The 26,477-nt window shown below is 43.7% G+C and overlaps 1 protein-coding gene across 3 annotated transcripts; it reads right to left on the reverse strand.

Annotated features, from left to right (window-relative positions):
• Nucleotides 1–6,451: 6,451 nt before the first annotated feature.
• On the reverse strand, nt 6,452–25,027 carry LOC140455657 (uncharacterized). Of its 3 annotated transcripts, none has more exons than XM_072550654.1 (2): nt 25,004–25,027; nt 6,452–8,085 (listed from the first exon to the last, which is right to left on the reverse strand). In XM_072550654.1, exon 2 carries the CDS (start codon nt 7,713–7,715, stop codon nt 6,909–6,911), a length of 807 nt encoding a protein of 268 aa, XP_072406755.1. In that variant the 5' UTR covers nt 7,716–8,085; nt 25,004–25,027; the 3' UTR covers nt 6,452–6,908. The 3 variants fall into 3 exon arrangements, with proteins under 3 accessions (XP_072406755.1, XP_072406753.1, XP_072406754.1); XM_072550652.1 differs by having other exon boundaries at nt 24,736–25,019; XM_072550653.1 differs by lacking the exon at nt 25,004–25,027 and adding an exon at nt 22,611–23,150.
• Nucleotides 25,028–26,477: the final 1,450 nt, after the last annotated feature.

Below are 26,477 nucleotides of genomic sequence, written 5' to 3' on the forward strand. Positions count from 1 at the left end.
AATAGAATAAATCTTAATTACTTCCCGGATTCTCAGTAAATAGTGAGGCTGAAAAGTTTAGAAAAATCAAAAGCAACAGAATACATCATCTCCTTTCTCCCCTTTCTCAAGTGTCCAATCATTCTAAATTCACAAGGTCATTTGCTTATGATACAACAGGCCCAGTTACAGAGGAACCAATTTGAGCTTCTTTGCTAATGAAGCCCAACTACTCTTCCAAATGGAAAACTTTGCTTACATTAAGAATGAAACAGGAATAGATCATTTGCCATTTTGAGCCTGATCTGCCATTCAATATGATCATGGTTAATTAACTAATACCCTCTCCCCACTTTCACCTAAGACCCTTTGATTCCTTTCGCCCTAAAAATTATACGTAACTTCTACTTAAAAACATTCAATGTGGTGGCTTCATTCGCTTTCTATGGCAGAGAATACCACTGTCTGGATGAATAAATTTCTCCTCATGTCAGTCCTAAATACAACCTTGTATCCTTAGACTGTGACCCCTGGCTTTGGATTCCCCAGTCATCAGGAACATCTTTTCTGCATTAACAGCTAGTCCTGTTAGAATTTTATAGGTTTCAAGAGATCCTCCCTCATTCTTCTAAACTCCAGTGGTTATAATCCTCACTGGTCCTGTCTCTCTTCATACGTCCTCCCAGGTATGAAGGCTGGTAAACCTTCGTTGCAATGCCTCCATACCCAGAACATCCCTCCTCACACAGGGAGACCAAAACTGCACACAGTACTCCAGAGGTGGTCTCACCAAGTACTTCCACAATTGTAGCAAGACATTCCTGCTCCTGAACTCAAATCCCTCATTATAAAGCCCAGCACACAATGCTTACTTTCAGTGACTGGTGTACAAAGACACACAGATCATGTTGCACCTCTCCCTTTCTGAATCAGTTGCCATACAAATAATCTGCCTTCTTGGTTTTGCTACCAAAATGGATAACCTCACACTTATCTACATTATACTTATGTGCCATACATTTGCTCACTCACTAAAGTTGTCCAAATCACGCTGAAGCACCTCTGCGTTTTCCTCATACTTCACATTCATACCCAGCTTAGCGTCATGTGCAAACATGAAAATATTACATTTAGTTCCCCCACTTAGGTTATTAATGTATATTGTGAATCTGAGGTCCAAGCACTGATCCTCGTAGAACCTCAATAGTCACTGGATGTCACTCTGAAAATGACCAGTTTATTTCTACTCTTTGTTTCCTGTCTGCCAGCCAGGTCTTTATCCATTTCAGAACACTGACCCAATCCATGCACTTTAAATTTTAAAAGCTAATCTCTTATGTGGGACCTTTCCAGATTTCTTCTGAAAGTCCAATGACATCCAGTAGTTCCTTTGATCAACGCTATTAGAAGTTATATCCTCAAAAAATTCTAATAGATTTGTCAAGTACTCTTTTATAAATTTGTGCTGACTGTCCAATCCTAACACTGTTTATCAAATGTTCTGTTAATACATTTTTCATAATAAATGAAATGGACTCCTGCATTTTCCCCACTATTAGATGCCAATGTTTAGAATGGTCTTGAAGTGCAGTGATGTTATCCCTACCTGTTGGACAGAAGGTCTGCGTTCAGGTTCCACCTGATTTGGAGTTGAATCATAACATGCCTGAAAAGTTTGATTAAAATAACAAAGCCTGTTTCAGGCTGGGAACTTCATAATTTAAACTGAGTGAATTGTAAATGAATACCATAATTAGATTTTAAAATAAATTAAGACTTTCTTTACACACTAACTGCCAACTGCTAAATGGAGGGCAAATGGCAGGGAGTTGGGAATTAGGAAACACTGTGCAACTCACCTGAGGGAAGAGAGTCTTCCAGGAATGGAAACTGATTGGTCCTTGGACCGACATGATCACTGGATCTCTTCAACCATTGGTTGGTTTGTATGATGGAAATGAGCCCTATACTGAAGAAGGGCTTATGCCCGAAATGTCGATTCTCCTTCTCCTTGGATGCTGCCTGACCTGCTGCGCTTTTCCAGCAACACATTTTTAAGCCCCTATCCTATGTCACTAAAGTTCAGTAGCATTTCTGACCATCAGAGTTGGGAGCCAGACTAAAGCACAGGGATTTTAAAGAAACTTCTGTCTGTAATATTCTGAGAAGTTTCCCCTGATACGTGTCTGTGTATTTGTAAAGTGAGCCAGCTTTCAGGAGTGGTTATGGGGTAGAATCAGACCCAGCTTAAGTTGGGATGTGAATTATAGAGAGATCTTCCTCAGATGATGGATGTTTGACTAATACCATGTTTGTACTATACTCTGTGGGAGGATTGCTATCCTGAATATGTTGAGGGAGTGGGGATTGAGTCTCTCCAGAAATGAATTCCCTCGATCCATTACACCTCAATGTAAGAACAGTCTGGTAAGCTCATTTTATACTCTTCCAAGATTCATTTCATGTCGTTTTGAAATGTTTTGTTATTTTGTTTGAGTGTTATTACTCCTTGTTGGTTACTGACCTTCTAGTACATTTTATAACTCACAATAAATTCACTGTTCAGCTGAATCCAAACCACATGATTTGTCAGCATGACATGTTCCTATTCACTAAAACACTCCACGTCCAACAGTAAGAGTCCTGCACACAATGCCACTGTGGTCTGGGGTACTTTCCTCATCTTCTTCTCCAATTCCCTTCCCACCCCTTGTAGGTGTATGAAGCAGACAGATACCAACCCTCCAGGGAACCAACCAGGAGGAAAAAGTCAGCAGTTCTGGCAGCAGTTGTGGAGAGAAAGCATAGTTAATGTCTCTGGTTCAGTGACCTTTCTTCAGAAATCAGATTTGAACTTCTGAATATTGGGCACCAGTCGCTGTAAATTTTATCAGATAGGGTCTCTTAAGTAGAAATTGGAGCTCAAGTCATCAAAGGGTTTGGAGACACCATCTGTTGGTATGTTTCTGAGGAATAAGATAGGGGTCAAGGACAGAGAAGTGTTGTGGGGCTGGAAAAATGAACTATTTCAGGAGATTCTTGAGCTATCACTGTTGAGGCACAAGTGTGCCAAGCATTGCTTGGTCAAAATCCTGCAACTCCTCTACAGCATTATAGATGTCCCACATCATATGGATTACAACAGTTCATGAAGGCTGTTCACCATTGACTTCTCCAAGTCAATTAGGAATGGGCAATAAATGCAGTCACATCCAGCAAACCTCACATCAGCTGAATGAATTCTTCTGAAAACTGGAGGAGGATATTGTGTTTCAGGGATGTCTAAGGTTGCAAAGAATTTGCTCCTCTCTCCACAGATGTTACCTGACCTGAGGATTACCAGCAGTTTCTGAAGATATGTCAGCTTTCCAGCATTCATGGTATTTTGCCTTTGGAGAGGATGAAGGTTCATGCACTTTACAGATATTTTGATAGTTAGTGACTTATGTTCATTTGGACAAATTATTTAGAGGACCAAATGATCTACTTAAAAATTGTGCAAGAGAAAAACTGCAGATCATTCTCCAACAGAGCCACCCTATCCACCTTTTCCTATTTCCTGTCATTCCTAAATATGCGACACCCTTTCGAAATTCAGGTCAAAATCCATGTCTTCTTCGAGAATCATAGAGTCATAACAGCACAGAAAGAGATCTTTCAGACCAACTTCTCCATGCCGACCAAATTTTCCAAACTAAATTAGTCTCGCTTTCCTGGATTTGCCCTTTCTCCCTCTAATCTTTCCCTTTTGTGTACCAATGTCTTTTAAATGTTGTAACTGTATCTGGAATCAACACTTCCGCAGTGATGCAAACCACCATTCTATGCACAAACCACCTCTATGTAACAAAGTTTCCCCACCCACCTTCAAAATATGTCCCTAGCTTTGAACTCCCCTATGTTTCCCATTCATCGAGTCACAGAGTCATAGAGATGTACAGCATGGAAACAGACCCTTCGGTCCAACCCATCCATGCAGACCAGATATCCCAACCCAATCTAGTCCCACCTGCCAGCACCCGGCCCATATCCCTCCAAACCCTTTCTATTCATATACCATCCAAATGCCTCTTAAATGTTGCAATTGTACCAGCCTCCACCACATCCTCTGGCAGCTCATTCCATACATGTACCACCCTCTGCGTGAAAAAGTTGCCCCTTGGGTCTCTTTTATATCTTTCCCCTCTCACCCTAAACCTATGCCCTCTAGTTCTGGACTCCCTGACCCCAGGGAAAAGACTTTGTCTATTTATCCTATCCATGCCCCTCAAAATCTGTAAACCTCTATAAGGTCACCCGTCATCCTCTGACGCTTCAGGGAAAACATTCCCAGCCTGTTCAGCCTCTCCCTGTAGCTCAGATCCTCCAACCCTGGCAACATCCTTGTAAATCTTTTCTGAACCCTTTCAAGTTTCACAACATCTTTCCGATAGGAAGGAGACCAGGATTGCATGCAATATTCCAACAGTGGCCTAACCAATGTCCTGTACATGCCGCAACATGACCTCACAATTCCTGTACTCAATACTCTGACCAATAAAGGAAAGCATACCAAACGCCTTCTTCACTATCCTATCTACCTGTGACTCCACTTTCAAGGAGCTATGAACCTGCACTCCAAGGTCTCTTTGTTCAGCAACACTCCCGAGGACCTTACCTTATCTATAACCTTCATGATGCTATAAACCTCTACAAGGTCACCTCTCAATCTCCTAAGCTCCAGTGAAAAAGAGTCTCAGCGTATCCAGCCTCTCCTTATAACTCAAGCCCTCTAGTTCTGGCAACATCCTCGTAAATGTTTTCTGAATCCTTCCCAATTTAATAATATCCTTTCTATAGCAGGGAATCAGAACTATACATAATACTCCACAAGTGACCTCAAAAATGTCCTTTCAACCTCAACATGAAGTCCCAACCCCCATATACCGAATGTTGCAAGCAAGAAAGGCATTCCTGATGGAAGAGTTTATGCTCGAAATGTCAATTCCCCTGCTCCTCGATGCTGCTTGACCGGCTGTGCTTTTCCAGCACCATACTCTTTGGCAAGAGGAATACTGGCCCCAGCATGGTACAGGTGGTGACCACCCTATCAGTACCAATCCCACTTTCTCCAGTAGTGCTGCCGGTGCCACACAAAGCAGAATCCACTTATCCTACATCAGTCTTTGAGTATTCATCTCTCTATTATGATGTGTCATCTGCCAATATACACGTGGCTCAGATATTAAAGTACAGATTATGACCTTTTGTGTTCTGCTTCTTTATTAGGCAGTGAGCCCCTCATACTTACAATGTCAGCAGTAACTACGTGAGCAATAATAATGGGATCCTTACCTGGGAAAGTAACTGTTTTAAAAGTCAAGGTTTGTTGAATCTACTGCACTTGTTGCATTTTATAAAAGCAAATAACCTGAAACTCATTGTAAGCGCTGTTTATACAGCTGTTGGTTCTAGCATTAGGGAAAGCCGAGTTACAGATGAGTTAAGCTACGTACGAACAGAGCTTTGGCCAGCAACCAATAGCTGATTGGTCTGTGGACTAATGATTCGTTACCAATGACAAAAGCCTCCAGCCTATCAACAACAATATGATTGGCTGTAAGATAGGTGAACAGCTTTTGGGAGGGAATGTTTAGGCAGAAGCAATTAGACCTCTGGAAGGAAAGTTGTTTCTGCTCAAGCCTGAACTTCACCAGTTGCTGTAAGCTGTGACTTGTAACTAATACATCAGAGACCTTTATAAGTGTGAACCAGTCACCCAGTGCCTCCTGTAAACAAGTGAAAGTACCTGGAGAAGGAAGATCAAGAAGCAGTGTTCTGATCAGTGAAAGGATTATCTGAGCAAAAGCTGTGGCCAAGGATCACTGAATTGCCTGCACATAACACCCATATTTTGTGCATCCATTTGCATGTGTGTGTAGAGGGGAATTATACGTATGGGTTGCAGTTTTATATTGATGGTTCATAATTGTTTATCTCCAGTGAAAGGATTTATTTCTAATAATTGTAATTTTTGTTAAGTACAGAAACCTGGTCTGTGCTTTCTGTGAACCCTGGGTCTAAAAGATAGGTAGATTTGAGAATCCTGCATACTTACAAAAATCTTGAGATTTTATGATGATCTGAGAATAATGACACTTCATTTCCAGCACACTAGACCGGTAAGACATACTACATAGCATTGACTGATGTGGTCCTTAAATTCATTGCTGATGTTTAGTCAGTACAGTCAGTACCGCACTTTTCTTACTTTTATCAGATTAGACTCATTGACTTGATAACACTTCAATATCTTGTTTCTCATCTCTTTTGGGATTATTGAGATATCAAGCATGGGGAAACATAAAGCATAAGGGAGTTTGACTTACATTGATAAATGCTGAGGGCTCCAGGAATTGGGTTGAGTCTGAACATTGTAATCTAGACAACAAACTACAACTCGTGCCAATAAGCAAAGCAAGACCTTTATCAATAGGTGTCAAAAGCAACTTTTACCATTAAAGTGGTATACAGTAGCTGTGTGATATTTCAGCTTAAACACTTACATGTAAAAGAACACATATCTTATTGCGGTTTCTGAACATAAAAGTAAGTGCTGTTTGTTGAAGAATTGGAATCTGCTTGACCACTCAGAAGAGAGTCCTCCCTCTGTGTAAACGCTGTTGTACTGTACTGAGATCCTAGCTGGGTTTGATTTTCCACTACAACAGGAATAATGATCCCCATCCTATTGTACATCTTTGTCTCTGTCCAATTCTGTCTTAGGGCAACAGATTGTCTCTGGCCATCCGTTCATCACAACCACTTGTTGCATTTGAAGAGTTGCATGTCATTGTATAATTTGATCTGATTCAGATGCCTTCTGTCCAATTCAATGTCTTTGTTTCATTCTTGACCAGCATAAACTTTCTTCAGAGAGAGGGCAGCTCTCAACAGCATATCAGTGACATACATCTGCTTCCCTTGCTTGTATTTCTTGTGTGAAGACGTTGATGTTTATGGAGGTTTGATGATTCCGAAAATGATTTGTCACATACCTCACATGTGAATGGTTTCTCCCCAGTGTGAATACGATGGTGTGCACAGAGTTTTGATGATGTTGAGAATGACTTGTGACACATCTTACATACGAATGGTTTTTCTCCTGTGTGAATTCTCTGATGGAGCAGAAGTCTTGATGAATCAGGGAATAATTTGTCACACATATTGCACTTGAACAGTTTCTCCCCAGTGTGGATGCGTCGGTGTACACGGAGATTCCCTGACCTTGAAAATGATTTGTTACACACCTCACACTTGAATGGTTTCTCTCCTGTGTGAATGCGTTTGTGTTCACAGAGACCTGTTGACCGCGAGAATGATTTACCACAAATCTTGCACACAAACGGCTTTTCCCCTGTGTGAGTTCGTTGATGACTGTGGAGAGCAGATGACACTGAGAATGATTTCTCACAAATTTTGCATTTGAATGGCCTCTCACCTGTGTGAATGCGTTGGTGTTCAAGAAGGCTTGATGATTGCGAGAATGATTTATCACAAACCTGACATGTGAATGGTTTTTCTCCTGTGTGAAACCTCTGGTGGGTCAAGAGGTGTGAAGATTGAGTGAAAGCTGTCTGACAGAGCTGACACCTGAATGGTTTCTCCCCTGTGTGGATCCTCTGGTGTATCAACAGGTGAGTCGACTTTACAAAAGCTTTATCACAAACCTCACACTTGAAGCGTTTCTCTTCCATGAATCTGTCCTTTCTTTAACAGGTCTACAACAAATCCACCCTGGGTGTTCGATGATCTTGTAACCTTGTGGAGTCCCTCACACTCACCCGCCACCCTCACTCTCATCAATCACTCACACCCAAATCTTTAAATTGTTGGTTTTAATTGAAGTTTCCGCACCACTAACCAGTTTCAGAACTGATGATATGTCAAAACTCCCCTGTCCTGACCGATTTCCAGATGATGGTTTCACTGCCCAACCTGTTTTGTGTTGAGCAACACTGCAAAGGGACTGGATGTCTTCCCACAGTTGTGCTTTGGGTGATGGTCAGCATCTATCTGCGGAGTCTATCCTGTCTGTATTCTCTGGTGTTTTACAATGCAATCCTTCTGGAAAACAAGAAAAGGAAACATGATTTTCTCCAACTCCCTCTCCTCCTTTGCTGAAGGAGCTGACTGCTCAGTGACAGACTGTTCCACAGTGATTGCCAGTCTGCTATTCCTCTATGTGGGGGAATCAGATACAAGTTCTTTCTATTTCCTCACTTGATTGTCATACATCCTCTTTCCAGCAGGGACACTGGATAGTGACCAGGAACAGGGAATGAGACAACATCCTTTTCCTCTGCTCAGATCCCCACCTTCTCAGGCAACATGAGGGCAATGAAAATGATAGTTGGGCCAGGTATAAAACTGGCTCTCAATTCAGTATTAGCTTGTGTTATACTGGTGAAGACTAGTTTACGCTTAGAGTATGTATTGAATATGTAAAAATACTCAGGAGATGTTTTAATTCAATGGCGATTAAGAAATTTTTCCCCTTATTTTTGAAAATTATTTGAAGAAAGTAAACTTGTCAGCAAATGCTATAAGCTGAAGAAAATATTGCTTCAGTGTAGCTGATTATCCTGGGAAATCAGATACACTGCAAACTCTCAGACTGCACAACCCAAATTCAACTCTCAATTGTCCACAATACTGGACAAATACAGTTCTGGCTTACGGGAAAAGCCAAAGCCTTCAGGTAAAATCTTTAAAAAAGACATTGAAAAACATTTCAATAAATGTGTCACCAGGTATGGTAGAAACGGAAGTTGGAATGCTGTAACTGGAATACTAATAAAGTTGTTTACAACCTGGAATAATAGTATGTGTATTATTAAGCTTAGTACAGTGTAGCTTTTAGGAATTTAATAAAAGGAAAATTCAAGACTGAATGGCACTAATAATCTTTCAAGTTACGAAAATTCACCTGGCAACAGCTTTCTGATCAGTTGAGCTGCAGTGTTAAAGCTGTCGGCATCAAGGGTAACAGAGAGTGAAACAATCCAGAGTTTGCAGACAGACTGCATCCTTCTCCCTCTCTCTCCTTGTGCAGGAAAAGATAGAAAACCCCAGAAATTTTAAAAGATAGAAATCATACGAGAGAAGACCTCAGTTTACCTGCTCAACTGTCAAATTAAAGATGATCATCAATGTATACACACACAACATTTGTCATCATTCTTTGAAGAGGTGACAAGTAGGTTAGACCAGGGAAACCCAGTGGATGTGGTCTATCTAGACTTCCAAAAGGCCTTTGATAAGGTGCCACACGGGAGGCTGCTGAGCAAGGTGAGGGCCTATGGTGTTCGAGGTGAGCTATTGGTATGGATTGAGGATTGGCTGTCTGACACAGAAAGCAGAGAGTTGGTATAAAAGGTTCTTTTTCGGAATGGCAGCCGGTGACAAGCGGTGTCCCGCAGGGTTCAGTGTTGGGGCCGCAGCTGTTCACGTTATATATTAATGATCTGGATGAAGGGACTGGGGGCATTCTAGTGAAGTTTGCCGATTATACGAAGTAAGGTGGACAGGCAGGTAGTACTGAGGAAGTGGGGAGGCTGCAGATAGATCTAGACAGTTTGGGAGAGTGGTCCAGGAAATGGCTGATGGAATTCAATGTGAGCAAATGTGAGGTCTTGCACTTTGAAAAAAAGAATACAAGCATGGACTACTTTCTAAACGGTGAGAAAATTCATAAAACCAAAGTACAAAGGGATCTGGGAGTGCCAGTCAAGGATTCTCTAAAGGTAAACATGCAGGTTGAGTCCGTGATTAAGAAAGCAAATGCAATGTTGTCATTTATCTCAAGAGGGTTGGAATATAAAAGCACCGTTGTGCTACTGAGACTTTATAAAGCTCTGGTTAGGCCCCATTTGGAGTACTGTGTCCAGTTTCGGTCCCCACACCTCAGGAAGGACATACGGGCACTGGAACGTGTCCAGCGGAGATTCACAAAGATGATCACTGGAATGGTAGGTCTAACATACGAGGAACGGCTGAGGATCCTGGGATTGTATTCATTGGAGTTTAGAAGATTAAGGGGAGATCTAATAGAAACTTACAAGATAATACATGGCTTGGAGAGGGTGGACACTAGGAAATTGTTTCCGTTAGGCGAGGAGACTAGGACCCGTGGATACAGCCTTAGAATTAGAGGGGGTAAATTCAGAACAGAAATGTGGAGTAAGTGGAGTTGAAATGGCCATCAGCCATGATTGAATGGCGAAGTGGACTCGATGGGCCGAATGGCCTTACTTCCACCCCTATGTCTTATGGTCTTATCATTGCAAAAATTTAGAAAAGGACTGTAAGTTTAAAACAATTTTTCACCTTGTGGTCTGAGTTAATGATGTTAGGAGTTTTGTTCACCCTGTCACTATCTAGTAATTTTGCGTTCATATTAGATGTGTCAAATTGCCTGTGCTTTTGCCTATCTTCACCTTTAAAGAGCATAAATGCATTCAGAGTTATAAAGGAATATAGTTTAACTTGCATATCCTTTCTTTTCATTATTCTTGTTAAAGTTAAGTGCATTTCAATCAACAGAGTTATTTTTATTGTTAATGAAGAACTTAATGTAGTTTGCTTTAGTTCTGGAAGCAGTCATAAAGTCAAAGAGCTGTACATCATGGAAACAAACCCTTTGGTCCAACTTGTCCTTGCGGACCAGATATCGTAAATTAATCTATTCCCATTTGCCAGCATTTAGCCCATATCTGTCTTAACCCTGCCTATTCACATACCCATCCAGATGTCTTTTAAATGTATTTGTACCAGCCTCCACCACTTCCTCTGGCAGCTCATTCCACACATGCAGCACCCTTTGTGTGAAAAAGTTGCCTGTTAGGGCCCTTTTAGATCTTTTTCCTCTCACCTTAAACCTATGCCCTTTAGTTCTGGACTCCCCTATCCAAGGGAAAAGACTTGCCTATTTACCCTATCCATGCCCTTCATGATTTTATAAACCTCTATAAGGTCACCTCTCAGCCTTCGTGCTCCAAGGAAAAAAGCCCCAGCCTATTCACCCTCTCTCTACAGCTCAAACTCTCCAACCTTGGCAACGTCCTTGGAAGTCTTTTCTGGACCCGTTCAAGTTTCACAACATCCTTTATATAGCAGGGAGACCAGAATTGCATGCATTATTACAAATGTGGCCCAGCCAATGTCCTGTACAACCACAACATTACTTCTCAACTCCTATACTCCACTTTCAAGGACAGGCACCTTGCAAAATGTTCAGATTACACAGGAGGAAGTGCTGGATGTCTTGAAATGGGTAAAGGTGGGTAAATCCCCAGGACCTGATCAGGTGTACCCGAGAACTCTGTGGGAAGCTAGACAAGTGATTGCTGGGCCTCTTGCTGAGATATTTGTATCATCGATAGTCACAGGTGAGGTGCCGGAAGGCTAACGTGCTGTCACTTTTTATGAAGGGTAGTAAGGACAAGCCAGGGAACTATAGACCGGTGAGCCTGACGTCGGTGGAAAAGTTGTTGGAGGGAATCCTGAGGGACAGGATGTACATATATTTGGAAAGGCAAGGACTGATTAGGGATAGTCAACATGGCTTTGTGCCTGGGAAATCAGGTCTCACAAACTTGACTGAGTTTTTTGAAGAAGTAACAAAGAGGATTGATGAGGGCAGAGCAGTAGATGTGATCTATATGGACTTCAGTAAGGTGTTTGACAAGTTTCCCCATGGGAGACTGGTTAGCAAGGTTAGATCTCATGAGATACAGGGAGAACTAGCCATTTGGATACAGAACTGGCTCAAAGGTAGAAGACAGAGGGTGGTGGTGGAGGGTTGTTTTTCAGACTGGAGGTCTGTGACCAGTGGAGTGCCACAAGGATCGGTGCTGGGTCCACTACTTTTTGTCATTTACATAAATGGTTTGGATGTGAGCATAAGAGGTAAATTAGTAAGTTTGCAGATGACACCAAAATTGGAGGTGTAGTGGACAGAGAAGAGGGTTACCTCAGACTACAACAGAAACTTGACCAGGAATGTGCTGCCAGTGGAAGTGGTGGAGGCTGGTACAATTGCAACATTTAAGAGGCATTTGGATGGGTATATGAATAGGAAGGGTTTGGAGGGTTATGGGCTGGGTGCTGGCAGGTGGGACTAGATTGGGTTGGGATATCTGGTCGGCATGGATGGGTTGGACCGAAGGGTCTGTTTCCGTGCTGTACATCTCTACGACTCTATGAGATGGGCCAATGGGCTGAGAAGTGACAGTTGGAGTTTAATTCAGATAAATGCAAGGTGGTACATTTTGGGAAAGCTAATCTTAGCAGGACTTTTACACTTAATGGTAAGGTCTGAGGGAGTGTTGCTGAACAAAGAGACCTTGGAGTGCAGGTTCATAGCTCCTTGAAAGTGGAGTCGCAGGTAGATAGGATAGTGAAGAAGTTGTTTGGTATGCTTTCTTTTATTGGTCAGAGTATTGAGTACAGCAGTTGGGAGGTCATGTTGCAGCTGTACAGGACATTGGTTAGACCACTGTTGGAATATTGCATGCAATTCTGGTCTCCTTCCTATCGGAAAGATGTTGTGAAACTTGAAAGGGTTCAGAAAAGATTTACAAGGATGTTGCCAGGATTGGAGGATTTGAGCTATAAGGAGAGGCTGAACAGGCTGGGGCTGTTTTCCCTGGAGCGTCGGAGGCTAAGGGGTGACCTTATAGAGGTTTACAAAATTATGAGGGGCATGGATAGGGTAAATAGGCAAAGTCTTTTCCCTGGGGTCAGGGAGTGCAGAACTAGAAGGCAAATTGCCCACCACTGAGGTCAGGCTCACCTGTCTATAGTTCCCTGCATTTTCCTTACCACCTGTTTTAAATAGTGGCACCACGTTAACCACCCTCCAGTCTTCCAGCACCTCACCTGTGGCTATTGATAACATAACAATCTCAGCAAGGGGCCCAGTAATCACTTCCTTTGATTCCCACAGAGTTCTAGGGTACACCTGATCAGGTCCTGGGGATTTATCCACTTCTATGCGTTTTAAATCGTCCAGTACCACCTCCTCTGTAATATGGACATTTTTCAAGATGTGGCTGTTTATTTCCCCACATTTTATAGCTTCCATGTCCTTCTCCACATTAAACATTGATGCAAAATACTTGTTTGGTATCTCCCCCATCTCCTGTAGCTCCACACATAGGCTGCCTTGCTGATCTTTGAGGGGTCCTATTCTCTCCTCTGTTACTCTTTCATCCTCAATGTATTTATAAAATCCCTTTGGATTCTCCTTAACCCTATTCACCAATGGTATCTCTTGTCCCTTTTTTGCTCTCCTGATTTCCCTCTTAAGTATACTCCCACTGCCTTTATACTCTTCTCAGGATTCACTCAATTCCTTGGTCTCAATTGGCAATATGATTTCTTCTTTTCCTTGACCAAAACCACAATTTCTCTAGTCATCCAGCATTCTGTACACCTACTCGCTTTGCCCTTCACCCTAACAGGAACATACCATCTCTGGAGTCTCATTATCTCATTTTTGAAGGCTTTCCATTTTTCAGCCATCCCTTTTTATCTGCCCCCAATCAACTTTTGAAAGTTCTTCTCTCATAGCATCAAAATCAGCCTTTCTCCAATTTAGAATTTTAACTTTTAGATTCATTCTGTCGTTTTCCATCACTATTTTAAAACAAATAGAATTATGGTCGCTGGCCCCAAATTGCTTCCCCACTGACACCTCAGTCACCTGCCCTGCCTTATTTCCCAAGTGTAGGTCAGGTTTTGCACCTTCTCTAGTAGGCACATCCACATTCTGAATTGGAAAATTTTCTTGTACACACTTGATAAATTTCTCTCCATCCAAGCCCTTAGCACTATGGCAGTCCCAGTCCATGTTTGGAAAGTTAAAATCCCCTACCACGACCACCCGATTATTCTTATATATAACTGAGATCTCCTTACAAGTTTGCTTCTCAATTTCCCTCTCACTATTGGGGGGTTCTATGGTACAATCCCAATAAAGTGATCATCCCTTTCTTATTTCTCAGTTCCATCCAAATAACTTCCGTGAACATATTCCCAGGAATATCCTCCATAAGTACAGCCATAATGTAATCCCCAATCAAAAATTCCATTCTCCCTCCTCTCTTGCCTCCCCTTTCTCTCCTTCCTATAGTATCTCTATCCTGTAACATTAAGCTGCCAGTCCTATCCACCTCTGAGCCATATCTCCTTAATCACTATGATTTCCCAGTTCCATGTCATCAACCATGCTCCGAGTTCATCTGCCTTACCTGTTAGGCTTCTTGCGTTGAAGTAAATGCAGTTTAATGCATCAGTCCTAACTCATTCTCTGTTCCTGCCTGCTCCTACTGTTTGTCTGACTCACTTTCCTAACTGCACAAGTCTCAGACTGATCTCTTTTTCTCATTCTCTTTGGATCCCACCCACCCATTGTTTAAATCCTCCCAAGCAGCTCTAGCAAATCTCCCCGCCAGCATATTAGTCCCCTTCCAATTCAGGTGCAATCCATCCTTCTTACACAGGTCAGTTCTACCCCAGAAAAGATTCTGATGATCCAAGAATGTGCATCCATCTCCCCTGCACCAACTCCTCAGCTACATATTCATCTACTGTATCCTCCTGTTCCTGCCCTCATTAGCTCGTGGCACCGAGAGTAATCCAGATATTACTACCCTCTCGGACCTACTTTTTAAATTCCATTCCAACTTCCTATATTCTCGCATCAGAATTTCATCCTTCTCTCTTCCAATGAAATTAGTTCCAATGTGTACAACCTCCTGCTAGTCCCTTTCCCTTTGAGAATATCCTACACTTGCTCCAAGATATCCTGATCCTAACACCAAGGAGGCAACACACCATTCTTACGTCTCATTGTCAGCCATTGTCATTCTGTACCTCTGACTGGACAGTCTCCTATCACAATCGATCACTTGGAATCTGACATACTTCTAGTTACAGTAGAGTCAGTCTCAGTACTAGGAACCTGGCTGTCAGTGCTACATTTCCTTAAGCGTGCATTGTCCCCTACATTTTCCAAAACAACATACTTGTTTGAGATGGGAACAGCTACAAGTGTCTCCTGTGCTACCTGCCTACCCCTCCTACCATTCCTGGAGGTAGTCCATCTATCTGAATGTACATGCATTTTTTTCTCTCTTCATGCAACTGTCATCCCCCAGACCCTGTAAATTCTTCATTGCCTCTAACTGACACTCCAATCGATCCATGTGATCCAACAGAATTTGCAACCAAACACAAATTTCCTGCAGATATAATCATCAGTAACATAGAAATTCTCGCTAATCTCCAACATCTGGCAGGAGAACATGTCACTCTACTAAAGGCCATCTTTGCACCTTAACAGTCTAAAGACCCAGAAAATAACCCAGTGTTACTACTCTAAAAACACTACTCTATGTTAACTTATTAGCTATGTTTTATATTTTTAAAGTTTAATCAAGAAACAGATCTCAATACAGGATAGCCAGAAGGGACCTGAAGAAAGGGATTAGGAGAGCTAAGAGAGGGCATGAAAAATCCCTGGCGGATAGGATCAAGGATAACCCCAAGGCATTCTATGCGTATGTGAGAAACCTGAGAATGACGAGAACGAGGGTAGGTCCGATCAAGGACAGTGGTGGGAGACTGTGTATTGAGTCGGAAGAGATAGGAGAGGTCTTGAACAAGTACTTCTCTTCAGTATTTACGAACGAGAGGGACTGTATTGTTGAAGAGGAGAGTGTGAAACGGACTGATAAGCTAGAAGAGATATCTGTTAGGAAGGAAGATGTGTTGGACATTTTGAACAACTTGAGGATAGACAAGTCCCCCGGGCCTGACGGGATATATCCTAGGATTATGTGGGAAGCAAGAGAGGAAATTGCAGTACCGTTGGCAATGATCTTCTCGTCTTCACTGGCAACGGGGGTGGTACCAGGGGACTGGAGAGTAGCGAATGTTGTGCCCCTGTTCAAAAAAGGGAATAGGGATAACCCCGGGAATTACAGGCCAGTTAGTCTTACTTCTGTGGTAGGCAAAGTAATGGAAAGGGTACTGAGGGATAGGATTTACGAGTATCTGGAACGGCACTGCTTGATTAGGGACAGCCAGCACGGATTTGTGAAGGGTAGGTCTTGCCTTACAAGTCTTATTGAATTCTTCGAGGAGGTGACCAAGCATGTGGATGAGGGTAGAGCAGTGGATGTAGTGTACATGGATTTTAGTAAGGCATTTGATAAGGTTCCCCATGGTAGGCTTATGCGGAAAGTCAGGAGGCATGGGATAGAGGGAAATTTGGCCAATTGGATAGAAAACTGGCTAACCGGTCGAAGTCAGAGAGTGGTAGTAGATGGTAAATATTCAGCATGGAGTCCAGTTACAAGTGGAGTTCCGCAGGGATCAGTTCTGGGTCCTCTGCTGTTTGTAATTTTTATTAATGACTTAGATGAGGGAGTCGAAGGGTGGGTCAGTAAATTTGCAGATGATACAAAGATAGGTGGAGTTGTGGACAGTGAGGAGGGCTGTTGTCGGCTGCAGAGGGACTTAGATATGATGCAGAGCTGGGCTGAGGAGTGGCAGATGGAGTTCAACCCTGCCAAGTGTGAAGTTGTCCATTTTGGAAGAACAAATAAGAATGCGGAATACAGGGTTAATGGTAGGGTTCTTGGTCAGGTGGAGGAACAGAGGGATCTTGGGGTCTATGTACATAGATCTTTGAAGGTTGCCACTCAGGTGGATAGAGTTTGTAAGAAGGCCTATGGAGTATTATCGTTCATTAGCAGAGGGATTGAATTCAAGAGTCGTGAGGTGATGTTGCAGCTGTACAGGACTTTGGTTAGGCCACATTTGGAGTACTGTGTGCAGTTCTGGTCGCCTCACTTTAGGAAAGATGTGGAAGCTTTGGAGAGGGTGCAGAGAAGATTTACCAGGATGTTGCCTGGAATGGAGAGTAGGTCGTACGAGGATAGGTTGAGAGTTCTCGGCCTTTTCTCGTTGGAACGGCGAAGGATGAGGGGTGACTTGATAGAGGTTTATAAGATGATCAGAGGAATAGATAGAGTAGACAGTCAGAAACTTTTTCCCCGGGTACAACAGAGTGTTACAAGGGGACATAAATTTAAGGTGAAGGGTGGAAGGTATAGGGGAGATGTCAGGGGTGGGTTCTTCACCCAGAGAGTGGTGGGGGCATGGAATGCGCTGCCCGTGGGAGTGGTAGAGTCAGATTCATTGGCGACCTTTAAGCGGCATTTGGATAGGTACATGGATGGGTGCTTAATCTAGGATAGAAGTTCGGCACAACATCGTGGGCCGAAGGGCCTGTTCTGTGCTGTATTGTTCTATGTTCTATGTTCTATGTTCTATAAAAACACAATCAAAAAAAGAACCCACTCTCCTCACTTGTTGATTTACAAAATAAACTGAAAGTTTATACTTTAAAACTAGCCATTTAGCTGCTTCCCTACTGTGAGTTCCCCCACACAGGTTTATAGAGTCATAGAGATGTACAGCATGGAAACAGACCTTTCGGTCCAACCCGTCCATGCCGACCAGATATCCCAACCCAATCTAGTCCCACCTGCCAGCACCCGGCCCATATCCCTCCAAACCCTTCCTATTCATATACCCATCCAAATGCCTCTTAAATGTTGCATATGTTGCAACAGTAGCCTCCACAACATCCTCTGGCAGCTCATTCCATACACATACCACCCTCTGCGTGAAAAAGTTGCCCCTTAGGTCTCTTTTATATCTTTCCCCTCTCACCCTAAACCTATGCTCTCTAGTTCTGGACTCCCCGACCCCAGGGAAAAGACTTTGCCTATTTATCCTATCCATGCCCCTCATAATTTTTTAAAACTCTATAAGGTCACCCCTCAGCCTCCAACGCTCCAGGGAAAACAGCCCCAGCCTATTCAGCCTCTCCCTGTAGCTCATATCCTCCAACCCTGGCAACATCCTTGTAAATCTTTTCTGAACCCTTTCAAGTTTCACAACATCTTTCCGATAGGAAGGAGACCAGAATGGCACACAATATTACAACAGTGGCCTAACCAATGTCCTGTACATGCCACAACATGACCTCCCAACTCCTGTCCTCAATACTCTGACCAATAAAGGAAAGCTTACCAAACGCCTTCTTCACGATCCTATCTACCTGTGACTCCACTTTCAAGGAGCCATGAGCCTGCACTCCAAGGTCTCTTTGTTCAGCAACACTCCTTAGGACTTTACCATTAAGTGTATAAGTCATGCTAAGATTTGCTTTCCCAAAATGCAGCACCTCGCATTTATCTGAATTAAACTCCATCTGCCACTTCTCAGCCCACTGGCCCATCTGGTCCAGATCCTGTTGTAATCTGAGGTAACCCTCTCCGCTGTCTACTACACCTCCAATTTTAGTCTCACCTGCAAACTTACTAACTGTACCTCTTATGCTCGCATCCAAATCATTTATGTAAATGACAAAATGTAGAGGGCCCAGCACCGATCCTTGTGGCACTCCACTGGTCACAGGCCTCCAGTGTGAAAAACAACCCTCCACCACCACCCTCTGTCTTCTACCTTTGAGCCAGTTCTGTATCCAAATACGTAGAACATAGAACAATACAGCACAGAACAGGCCCTTCGGCCCACGATGTTGTGCCGAACATTTGTCCTAGCTTAAGCACCTATCCATGTACCTATCCAAATGCTGCTTAAAGGTCACCAATGATTCTGACTCTGTCACTCCCACAGGCAGCGTATTCCATGCCCCCACCACTCTCTGGGTAAAGAACCTACCCCTGACATCCCCCCTATACCTTCCACCCTTCACCTTAAATTTATGTCCCCTTGTAACACTCTGTTGTACCCGGGAAAAATGTCTCTGACTGTCTACTCTATCTATTCCCCTGATCATCTTATAAACCTCTATCAAGTCACCCCTCATCCTTCGCCAATCCAATGAGAAAAGGCCTAGCACTCTCAACCTATCCTCGTACGACCTATTCTCCATTCCAGGCAACATCCTGGTGAATCTCCTCTGCACCCTCTCCAAAGCTTCCACATCTTTCCTAAAATGAGGCGACCAGAACTGCACACAATACTCCAAATGTGGCCTTACCAAGGTCCTGTACAGCTGCAACATCACCTCACGACTCTTGAATTCAATCCCTCTGCTAATGAACGCTAATACACCATAGGCCTTCTTACAAGCTCTATCCAACTTTCAAAGAGCTATGAACATAGACCCCAAGATCCCTCTGCTCCTCCACCTTACTAAGAACCCTACAGTTAACCCTGTATTCCGCATTCTTATTTGTCCTTCCAAAATGGACAACCTCACACTTGACAGGGTTAAACTCTATCTGCCACTCCTCAGCCCAGCTCTGCAAGTCCCTTTGCAGCCGACAACAGCCCTCCTCACTATCCACAACTCCACAAATCTTCATATCGTCTGCAAATTTACTGACCCACCCTTCGACTCCCTCTTCCAAGTCATTAATAAACATTACAAACAGCAGAGGACCCAGATCTGATCCCTGCAGAACTCCACTTGTAACTGGGCTCCAGGCTGAATATTTACCATCTACCACGACTCTCTGACTTCGACCGGTTAGCCAGTTCTCTATCCAACTGGCCAAATTTCCCTCTATCCCATGCCTCCTGGCTTTCTGCATAGGCCTGCCATGGGGAACCTTATCAAATGTCTTACTAAAATCCATGGACATTACATCCACTGCTCTACCCTCATCCACATGCTTGGTCACCTTCTCAAAGAATTCAATAAGACTTGTAAGGCAAGACCTACCCCTCACATATCCATGCTGGCTGTCCCTAATCAAGCAGTTTCTTTCCAGATACTCATAAATTCTATCCCTCCGTACCCTTTCCATTACTTTGCCTACCACCGAAGTAAGACTAACTGGCCTATAATTCCTGGGGTTATCCCTATCCCTTTTTTGAACAGGGGCACAACATTCGCCACTCTCCAGTCCCCTGGTACCACCCCCATTGACAGTGAAGACGAAAAGATCATTGCCAACGGCTCTGCAATTTCCTCTCTTGCTTCCCACATAATCCTAGGATATATCCCGTCAGGCCCGGGGGAATTGTCTATCCTCAAGTTTTTCAAAATGCCCAACACATCTTCCTTCCTAACATATCTCCTCTAGCTTACCAGTCTGTTTCATACTCTCCTCTGCAACAATACGGTCCCTCTCATTTGTAAATACTGAAGAAAAGTACTCATTCAAGACCTCTCCTATCTCTTCCGACTCAATACACAGTCTCCCACTACTGTCCTTGATCGGACCTACCCTCGTTCTCGTCATTCTCATGTTTCTCACATACGCATAAAAGGCCTTGGGGTTATCCTTGATCCTACCTGCCAAAGATTTTTCATGCCCTCTCTTAGCTCTCCTAATCCCTTTCTTCAGCTCCCTCCTAGCTATCCTGTATCCCTCCAACGCTCTGTCTGAACCTTGTTTCCTCAACCTTATGTAAGCCTCCTTCTTCCTCTTTACAAGACATTCAACCTCCCTCGTCAACCAAGGTTCCCTCACACGGCCATCTCTTTCCTGCCTTACAGGTACATACATATCAAGGACATGACGTATCTGTTCCTTGAAAAAGTTCCACATTTCAACGACATCCTTCCCTGACAGCCTATGCTCCCAACTTATGCTCCTCAGATCTTGTCTTGCAGCATCATATTTACTCTTCCCCCAATTGTAAAACCTGCCCTGCTGCACGCACCTATCTCTCTCCATAACCAAGGTGAAAGTCACAGCATTGTGGTCACCATCACCAAAATACTCACCCACTAACAAGCCCATCACTTGTCCCGGTTTGTTACCAAATACCAAATCCAATATGGCCTCCCCTCTGGTCGGACAATCTACATACTGAGTTAGAAAAGCTTCCTGGACACACTGCACAAACACTGCCCCGTCCAATCTACTTGATCTAAAGAGGTTCCAATCAATATTTGGGAAGTTGAAATCGCCCATGACTACTACCCTGTGGCTTCTGCACCTTTCCAAAATCTGTTTCCCAATCTGTTTCTCCACATCTCTGCTGCTATTGGGGGGCCTATAGTAAACACCCAACAAGGTGACTGCTCCTTTCCTATTTCTGACTTCATCTCCAAAGGCAGATCCCCCTCGAACTGCCTTTCTGCAGCCGTTATACCATTTCTAATTAGCAACGCTACCCCCCCCCTCCTTTTTTACCACCCTCCCTAACCTTAGTGAAACATCTGTAACCAGGATCCTCCAACAACCATTCCTGTCCCTCTTCTATCCACGTTTCCGTGATGGCCACAACATCGTAGTCCCAAGTACCGATCCACGCCTTAAGTTCACCCACCTTATTTCTGATACTCCTTGCGTTGAAGTATAAACACTTGAACCCATCCCTGTGTCCGCAAGTATTCCCTGTCAGTGCTACCTTCTCCACAGCCTCCCTACATTCTTGGACATCCTGAAAAACAGCTAACCTACTTGCTGGACTACAAGTCCGGATCCCATCCCCCTGCCAAATTAAACCCCCCCCCCCCCCCCCCCGAAGAGTGCTAGCAAACCTACCTCCCAGGATATTGGTGCCCTTCTGGTTCAGGTGCAACCCGTTCTGCTTGTACAGGTCCCACCTTCCCCAGAATGCAGTCCAATTGTCCAAATACCTGAAGCCCTCCCTCCTACACCATCCTTGCAGCCACGTGTTCAACTGCACTCTCTCCCTATTCCTTGCCTCACTGTCACGTGGCATCGGCAACAACCCAGAGATGACGACTCTGTCCGTCCTAGCTTTTAGCTTCAAGCCTAACTCCCTGAGATCCTGAATGACCTCCCCACCCCTCTTCCTACCTATGTCGTTGGTGTCAATGTGCACCATGACTTCTGGCTGCACATCCTCCCCCTTAAGGATTCTGAAGACACAGTCCGAGACATCTCGGACCCTAGCACCCGGGAGGCAACAAACTATCCGAGAGTCTCGCCCATGTCCACAGAACCGCCTGTCTGTCCCACTAACTATAGAGTCTCCTATAACTAGCGCTCTCCCCCTTTCCCTTCTGAGCCTCAGAGCCAGACCTCGTGCCAGAGACCCAGTCACTGCAGCTTACCCCTGCTAGGCCGTCCCGCCCAACAGTATCCAAAGCGGTATACTTATTGTTGAGGGGAACGACCACAGGGGATCCCTGCACTGCCTACTTCCTCCCCTTCCCACCGCTTAACTGTTACCCAGCTATCTCTGTTTTCTGGCGTAAGTATGTCCCTGTACCTTCTATCTATCACCCTCTCAGCCTCTCGAATAATCCTCAGTTCATCCAACTCCAGCTCCAGTTCCCTAACGTGGTCTGTGAGGAGCTTGAGCTGGCCGCACTTCCTGCAGGTGAAGTTGGCAGGAGCATCGGTGGTCACCCCTACCTCAAACATCCTGCAGGAGGAACATTCAACTGCCTGTGCTGCCATAACTCTACACTTAGTCTCCAAAACAAGAACACTAAGTAGCTTACCTGTTCAGCCGACTGAGTCCTATATTTTTTAGGTTAGAGGAGGAGGGAGGGTGGGAGACACTACACATGTAGTGTCTCGGGTTCCTTCTCCACTCAAATAACAATCACTTACCTTCCCAACCAGCTCTGCGCTCCGACTTCACTTCCGCCCTGCTCCCGCCGCTTTCTGCTGCAAATGGCTAGTTCTCCCTGTATTCCATGAGATCTAACCTTGCTAATCAGTCTCCCATGGGATACCTTGTCGAACGCCTTACTGAAGTCCATATAGATCACATCTACTGCTCTGCCCTCATCAATCTTCTTTGTTACTTCGTCAAAAAACTCAACCAAGTTTGTGAGACATGATTTCCCACGCACAAAGCCATGTTGACTCTCCCAAATCAGTCCTTGCCTTTCTAAATACTTGTACATCCTGTCCCTCAGGGTTCCCTCCAACAACTTGCCCACCACCGAGGTCAGGCTCACTGGTCTATAGTTCCCTGGCTTGCCCTTACCACCTTTCTTAAACAGTGGCACCACGTTTGCCAACCTCCAGTTTTCCGGCACTTCACCTGTGACTATCGATGATACAAATATTTCACCAAGAGGCCCAGCAATCACTTCTCTACCTTCCGACAGAGTTCTCAGATACACCTGATCAGGTCCTGGGGATTTATCCACCTTTAATCGTTTCAAGACATCCAGCACTTCCTACTCTGTAATTTGGACATTTTATAAGATGTCACCAGTTGTGAATTTCATTGTTTGTTTATTTTTCTTGACAAACTTCATGTCCAGAGATACTTGAAACCAAACAGCTGAAGCAGTGAGCTGTACAAGTTCACTGCTGGGTCAAAAAGCTATATAGGTTCACTGCTGGGAAAGACAGCTGTGCAGGTTTACTTCTCCATTTGTTTCACTTCCCACATGGTATTTGCTTCCTCTTCCTTCCTCCTCCTTTAAATCTTTTTTCCTCCCAAAGTTCCAAAACAATGCTCCAGCATATTAAATAGTAATTACTGTTCCTAGAATTCAATAAAATCAGCTCCAACACAGAAAATACCTCACAAAAGGAGCAGTTCTTACATCGATATTTTTCCCCATTCTCCAACTTGGACTACCCTGAATGCTATTCAGTCTAGAAAATTGGGTTTTAATGGGATTTGTATACATTTATACATCTTTTGTCTACTTTTGGAACTGAAGGAAACAATTATTGTTGCACATTTGCTCATTCTGTCGTAACACAACCTTCCCCTTAAGATGTCTCTGCACTTCACCTGAACGGCTCCATGTTGTGAAGGTAAATTTAAAACAGTTTGGAATCTGTGGAACAAAATCATAAGAAAAACATGAAATCTTGTTCTTAACCTGAAATACTATCCTCAGTAAAGGGAACCTCCTACAACTGCCTGATGTGGTCCACATGTGACTCCAGTCCCACACAACATGGCTGACTCTGAACTGGCCTTTAAAGTGGCCAAGCAAACGATCGTAAATGATCACTACAAAGTTTAATAATGAGGAAAATCATCAAGATTGAGACAATCCTGACATAGTGTCAGAATAAGATATATTGTTTTTGGAGGGACTGCTGTATGGATTTGCTGGAATGCTCCCTTGTTAGCAAGACTTAAATTACGAGAAAAGATTAACAGAAATTATATTTCTCAACACTTCAGAAGCTGATATAATTAAAGTTTTTAAGGTATAATGGGGAAGAAAGAGATAAACTACTTTCATTGGTTGGGGAACAGTGGCATCATTGCAAACTTGCAGCAAAAACCTTCAGGAGTGAAATCAGGAAATTGTATGAGACACAAGGGGTAGAAGAAAAATGAAATTCACACCCACAAACCATCTTCAATGGAACATCAATTATGACTTTCAATCTAAGACTGACAGTTTTTTGTTCACTAAAGTTTTGATGGGACATGGAGGAAAACCAGGAATATGGAGTTTGATCACAAAGGTACCATGATCTAAATGAATGATGGGACATACTGGAGACACCAAATGTCTGATACTTATTCATCTGTACAGCCCACTAAACGAGGCAGCACACCCTCATTTTTACCCTTCCAAGGTGGTAGCTCTCTCCTGCAGTATGATCTCTTCAAAAGTGTACATTTCCGCAGAGGAACTGTGTAAATGACAGTTCACAGGATAAAAAGCAGCTCGCAACACACAGAACGCAACAACAGGAATTCAGTAAGAATCCTCAGACCCTCTGCATCTTCCAGATAATCACATCTCACCTTCTCACATTCGGAAATAAGGCATCAACAAAACTTAGCCTGGAAATCAGACCGAAATGCTTCCAATAAACACACTCAATATCCAACACACAGCTCCAGTCAAACAGTTCAGCACAAAACACCGAGTAAACAGCTCTCTCAGCTGGATCTTCTCACACAGCATAAGGGACATTTCCACCCCTGACTGCCCACAGGATAGTCAGACTGCCTGAAGATTGGTGTGGATATTATGGGATACAATTTGTATCAAAGCTGCTCCTTCACTCACCATCTCCTCACTTGGTTTTCAGTCCCTATAGGAAGTGAACCAGCTCTGGAAGATGAGGGATTGGGCAGAGTGGGTGGGCTCTCTGATTGACGTCTCTCACAGTCAATCCAAATATTTCTGGAGCAACATGAGTTTCCTGAAACTTGGGAAACTGACCGGGGAAATGGAGGTGACTTTGAGCAGCAGATCAGGTGGGGATTTAAACTTGTCACTGTCTCATCTGAATAAAACCTCACTTATTGCAGCTGCTGTCTCAGTTCCCTGGTACATGTTTGGCAGAGATTTCTAGTGTGGGAATAGCATTCTTCATTCTCAGAGAGTTTCATACTGGCAGCATCAGTGGGGGATGTGCTTGACAACAGATCGGAAGAGGAAGATCCACAGCATCTGGGACAGAGATGATGGTGCAAGGATGGGATCTGCAAACGCATGGTAGAGAGGGGCACGGGAGGGAATGTGAGAGGACAGTGTCTGGGTGGTTGGAGAGATTCACTGAGATAATTGAATGTTTGGAGGCAAGGATGTCTTATTGTCTGCGTAGATGCCCCATGACCTAATATCTGTCCTGCCCTGTCCAATGGCCACCTTATGTGGAGCTTCAGCTGCTTAGTTCCAGTTTCTGAGGCTTCACATTTATCTTGTCTGACTCTTGTCCTTGGACAAGCCATTCTGTTCACCTCTGGTCCATTCACCATTCTCAGGATTTCCTGATCCATTTACCTCTACTGAGATGTCCTATTCCATTAATCTTTTCTTGTTCCTAACCTGGGCTGTCCCAGACTGGACTTTCTTTTTCAGCGTGCAGTATACTAGAACGATTGTGGCCATTCTCTTTTTCTTGGGAATACTGTGATCCATCCCCACATGTAGCCAGTAGTTGAAACAATTCTTCAACATCCTGCCTCTCTGTGGGCTGCCTCAGAGACCTTGTCCCTAATCAGCTGACCATCAGCTCCCTCTCCTTCCCCAAATATGGGTGCGATGTCTGAATTCCTGACAATCAAAGCATTGTGGGATAACACAGTGTGAGTAGTTCTGGAGCACAAGTCTGGATGGATTCCTGACCAATCTAATCAAGTAACTGTACCAAGTATAAATATTTCAATAAAGAGTCATAATTTTGCACCAGAACTACATAAGTCTCATCAACATTAATCTTTTCCCCACTCTAACAAGTAGACACCTGATGTACATGTGAAACTTGAACATGTGTTTGAGGGTGTGTTATTGTGTGTTACTCAGATGCAGTGGAGGTATTGGCTAAACTAGAACCCAAGGACCAGTATGTTCTCAAGTGGACTTAAAAGATCCTTTGTAATTTTTGCAAGGGCCATGGCGTTGTCCCAGACAACACCACAGAAGACCAATTATCTGATCATTGTCCATGTGATCTTTGTGGGAGCTGGTTGTGAGTAGTTATGTTTGCTACATTGCAACAACTGCAACCCCCATTGCCTTTGGAGAGATGTGAGAC

This window comes from Chiloscyllium punctatum, chromosome 30 (genome assembly GCF_047496795.1).
Source record: "Chiloscyllium punctatum isolate Juve2018m chromosome 30, sChiPun1.3, whole genome shotgun sequence".
Classification (NCBI taxonomy): domain Eukaryota; kingdom Metazoa; phylum Chordata; class Chondrichthyes; order Orectolobiformes; family Hemiscylliidae; genus Chiloscyllium; species Chiloscyllium punctatum.

Excerpts from the sequence above, each read along its gene's own strand:
- LOC140455657 (XM_072550654.1), bottom strand. The coding sequence starts at position 7,715 with ATGGAAGAGAAACGCTTCAAGTGTGAGGTTTGTGATAAAGCTTTTGTA.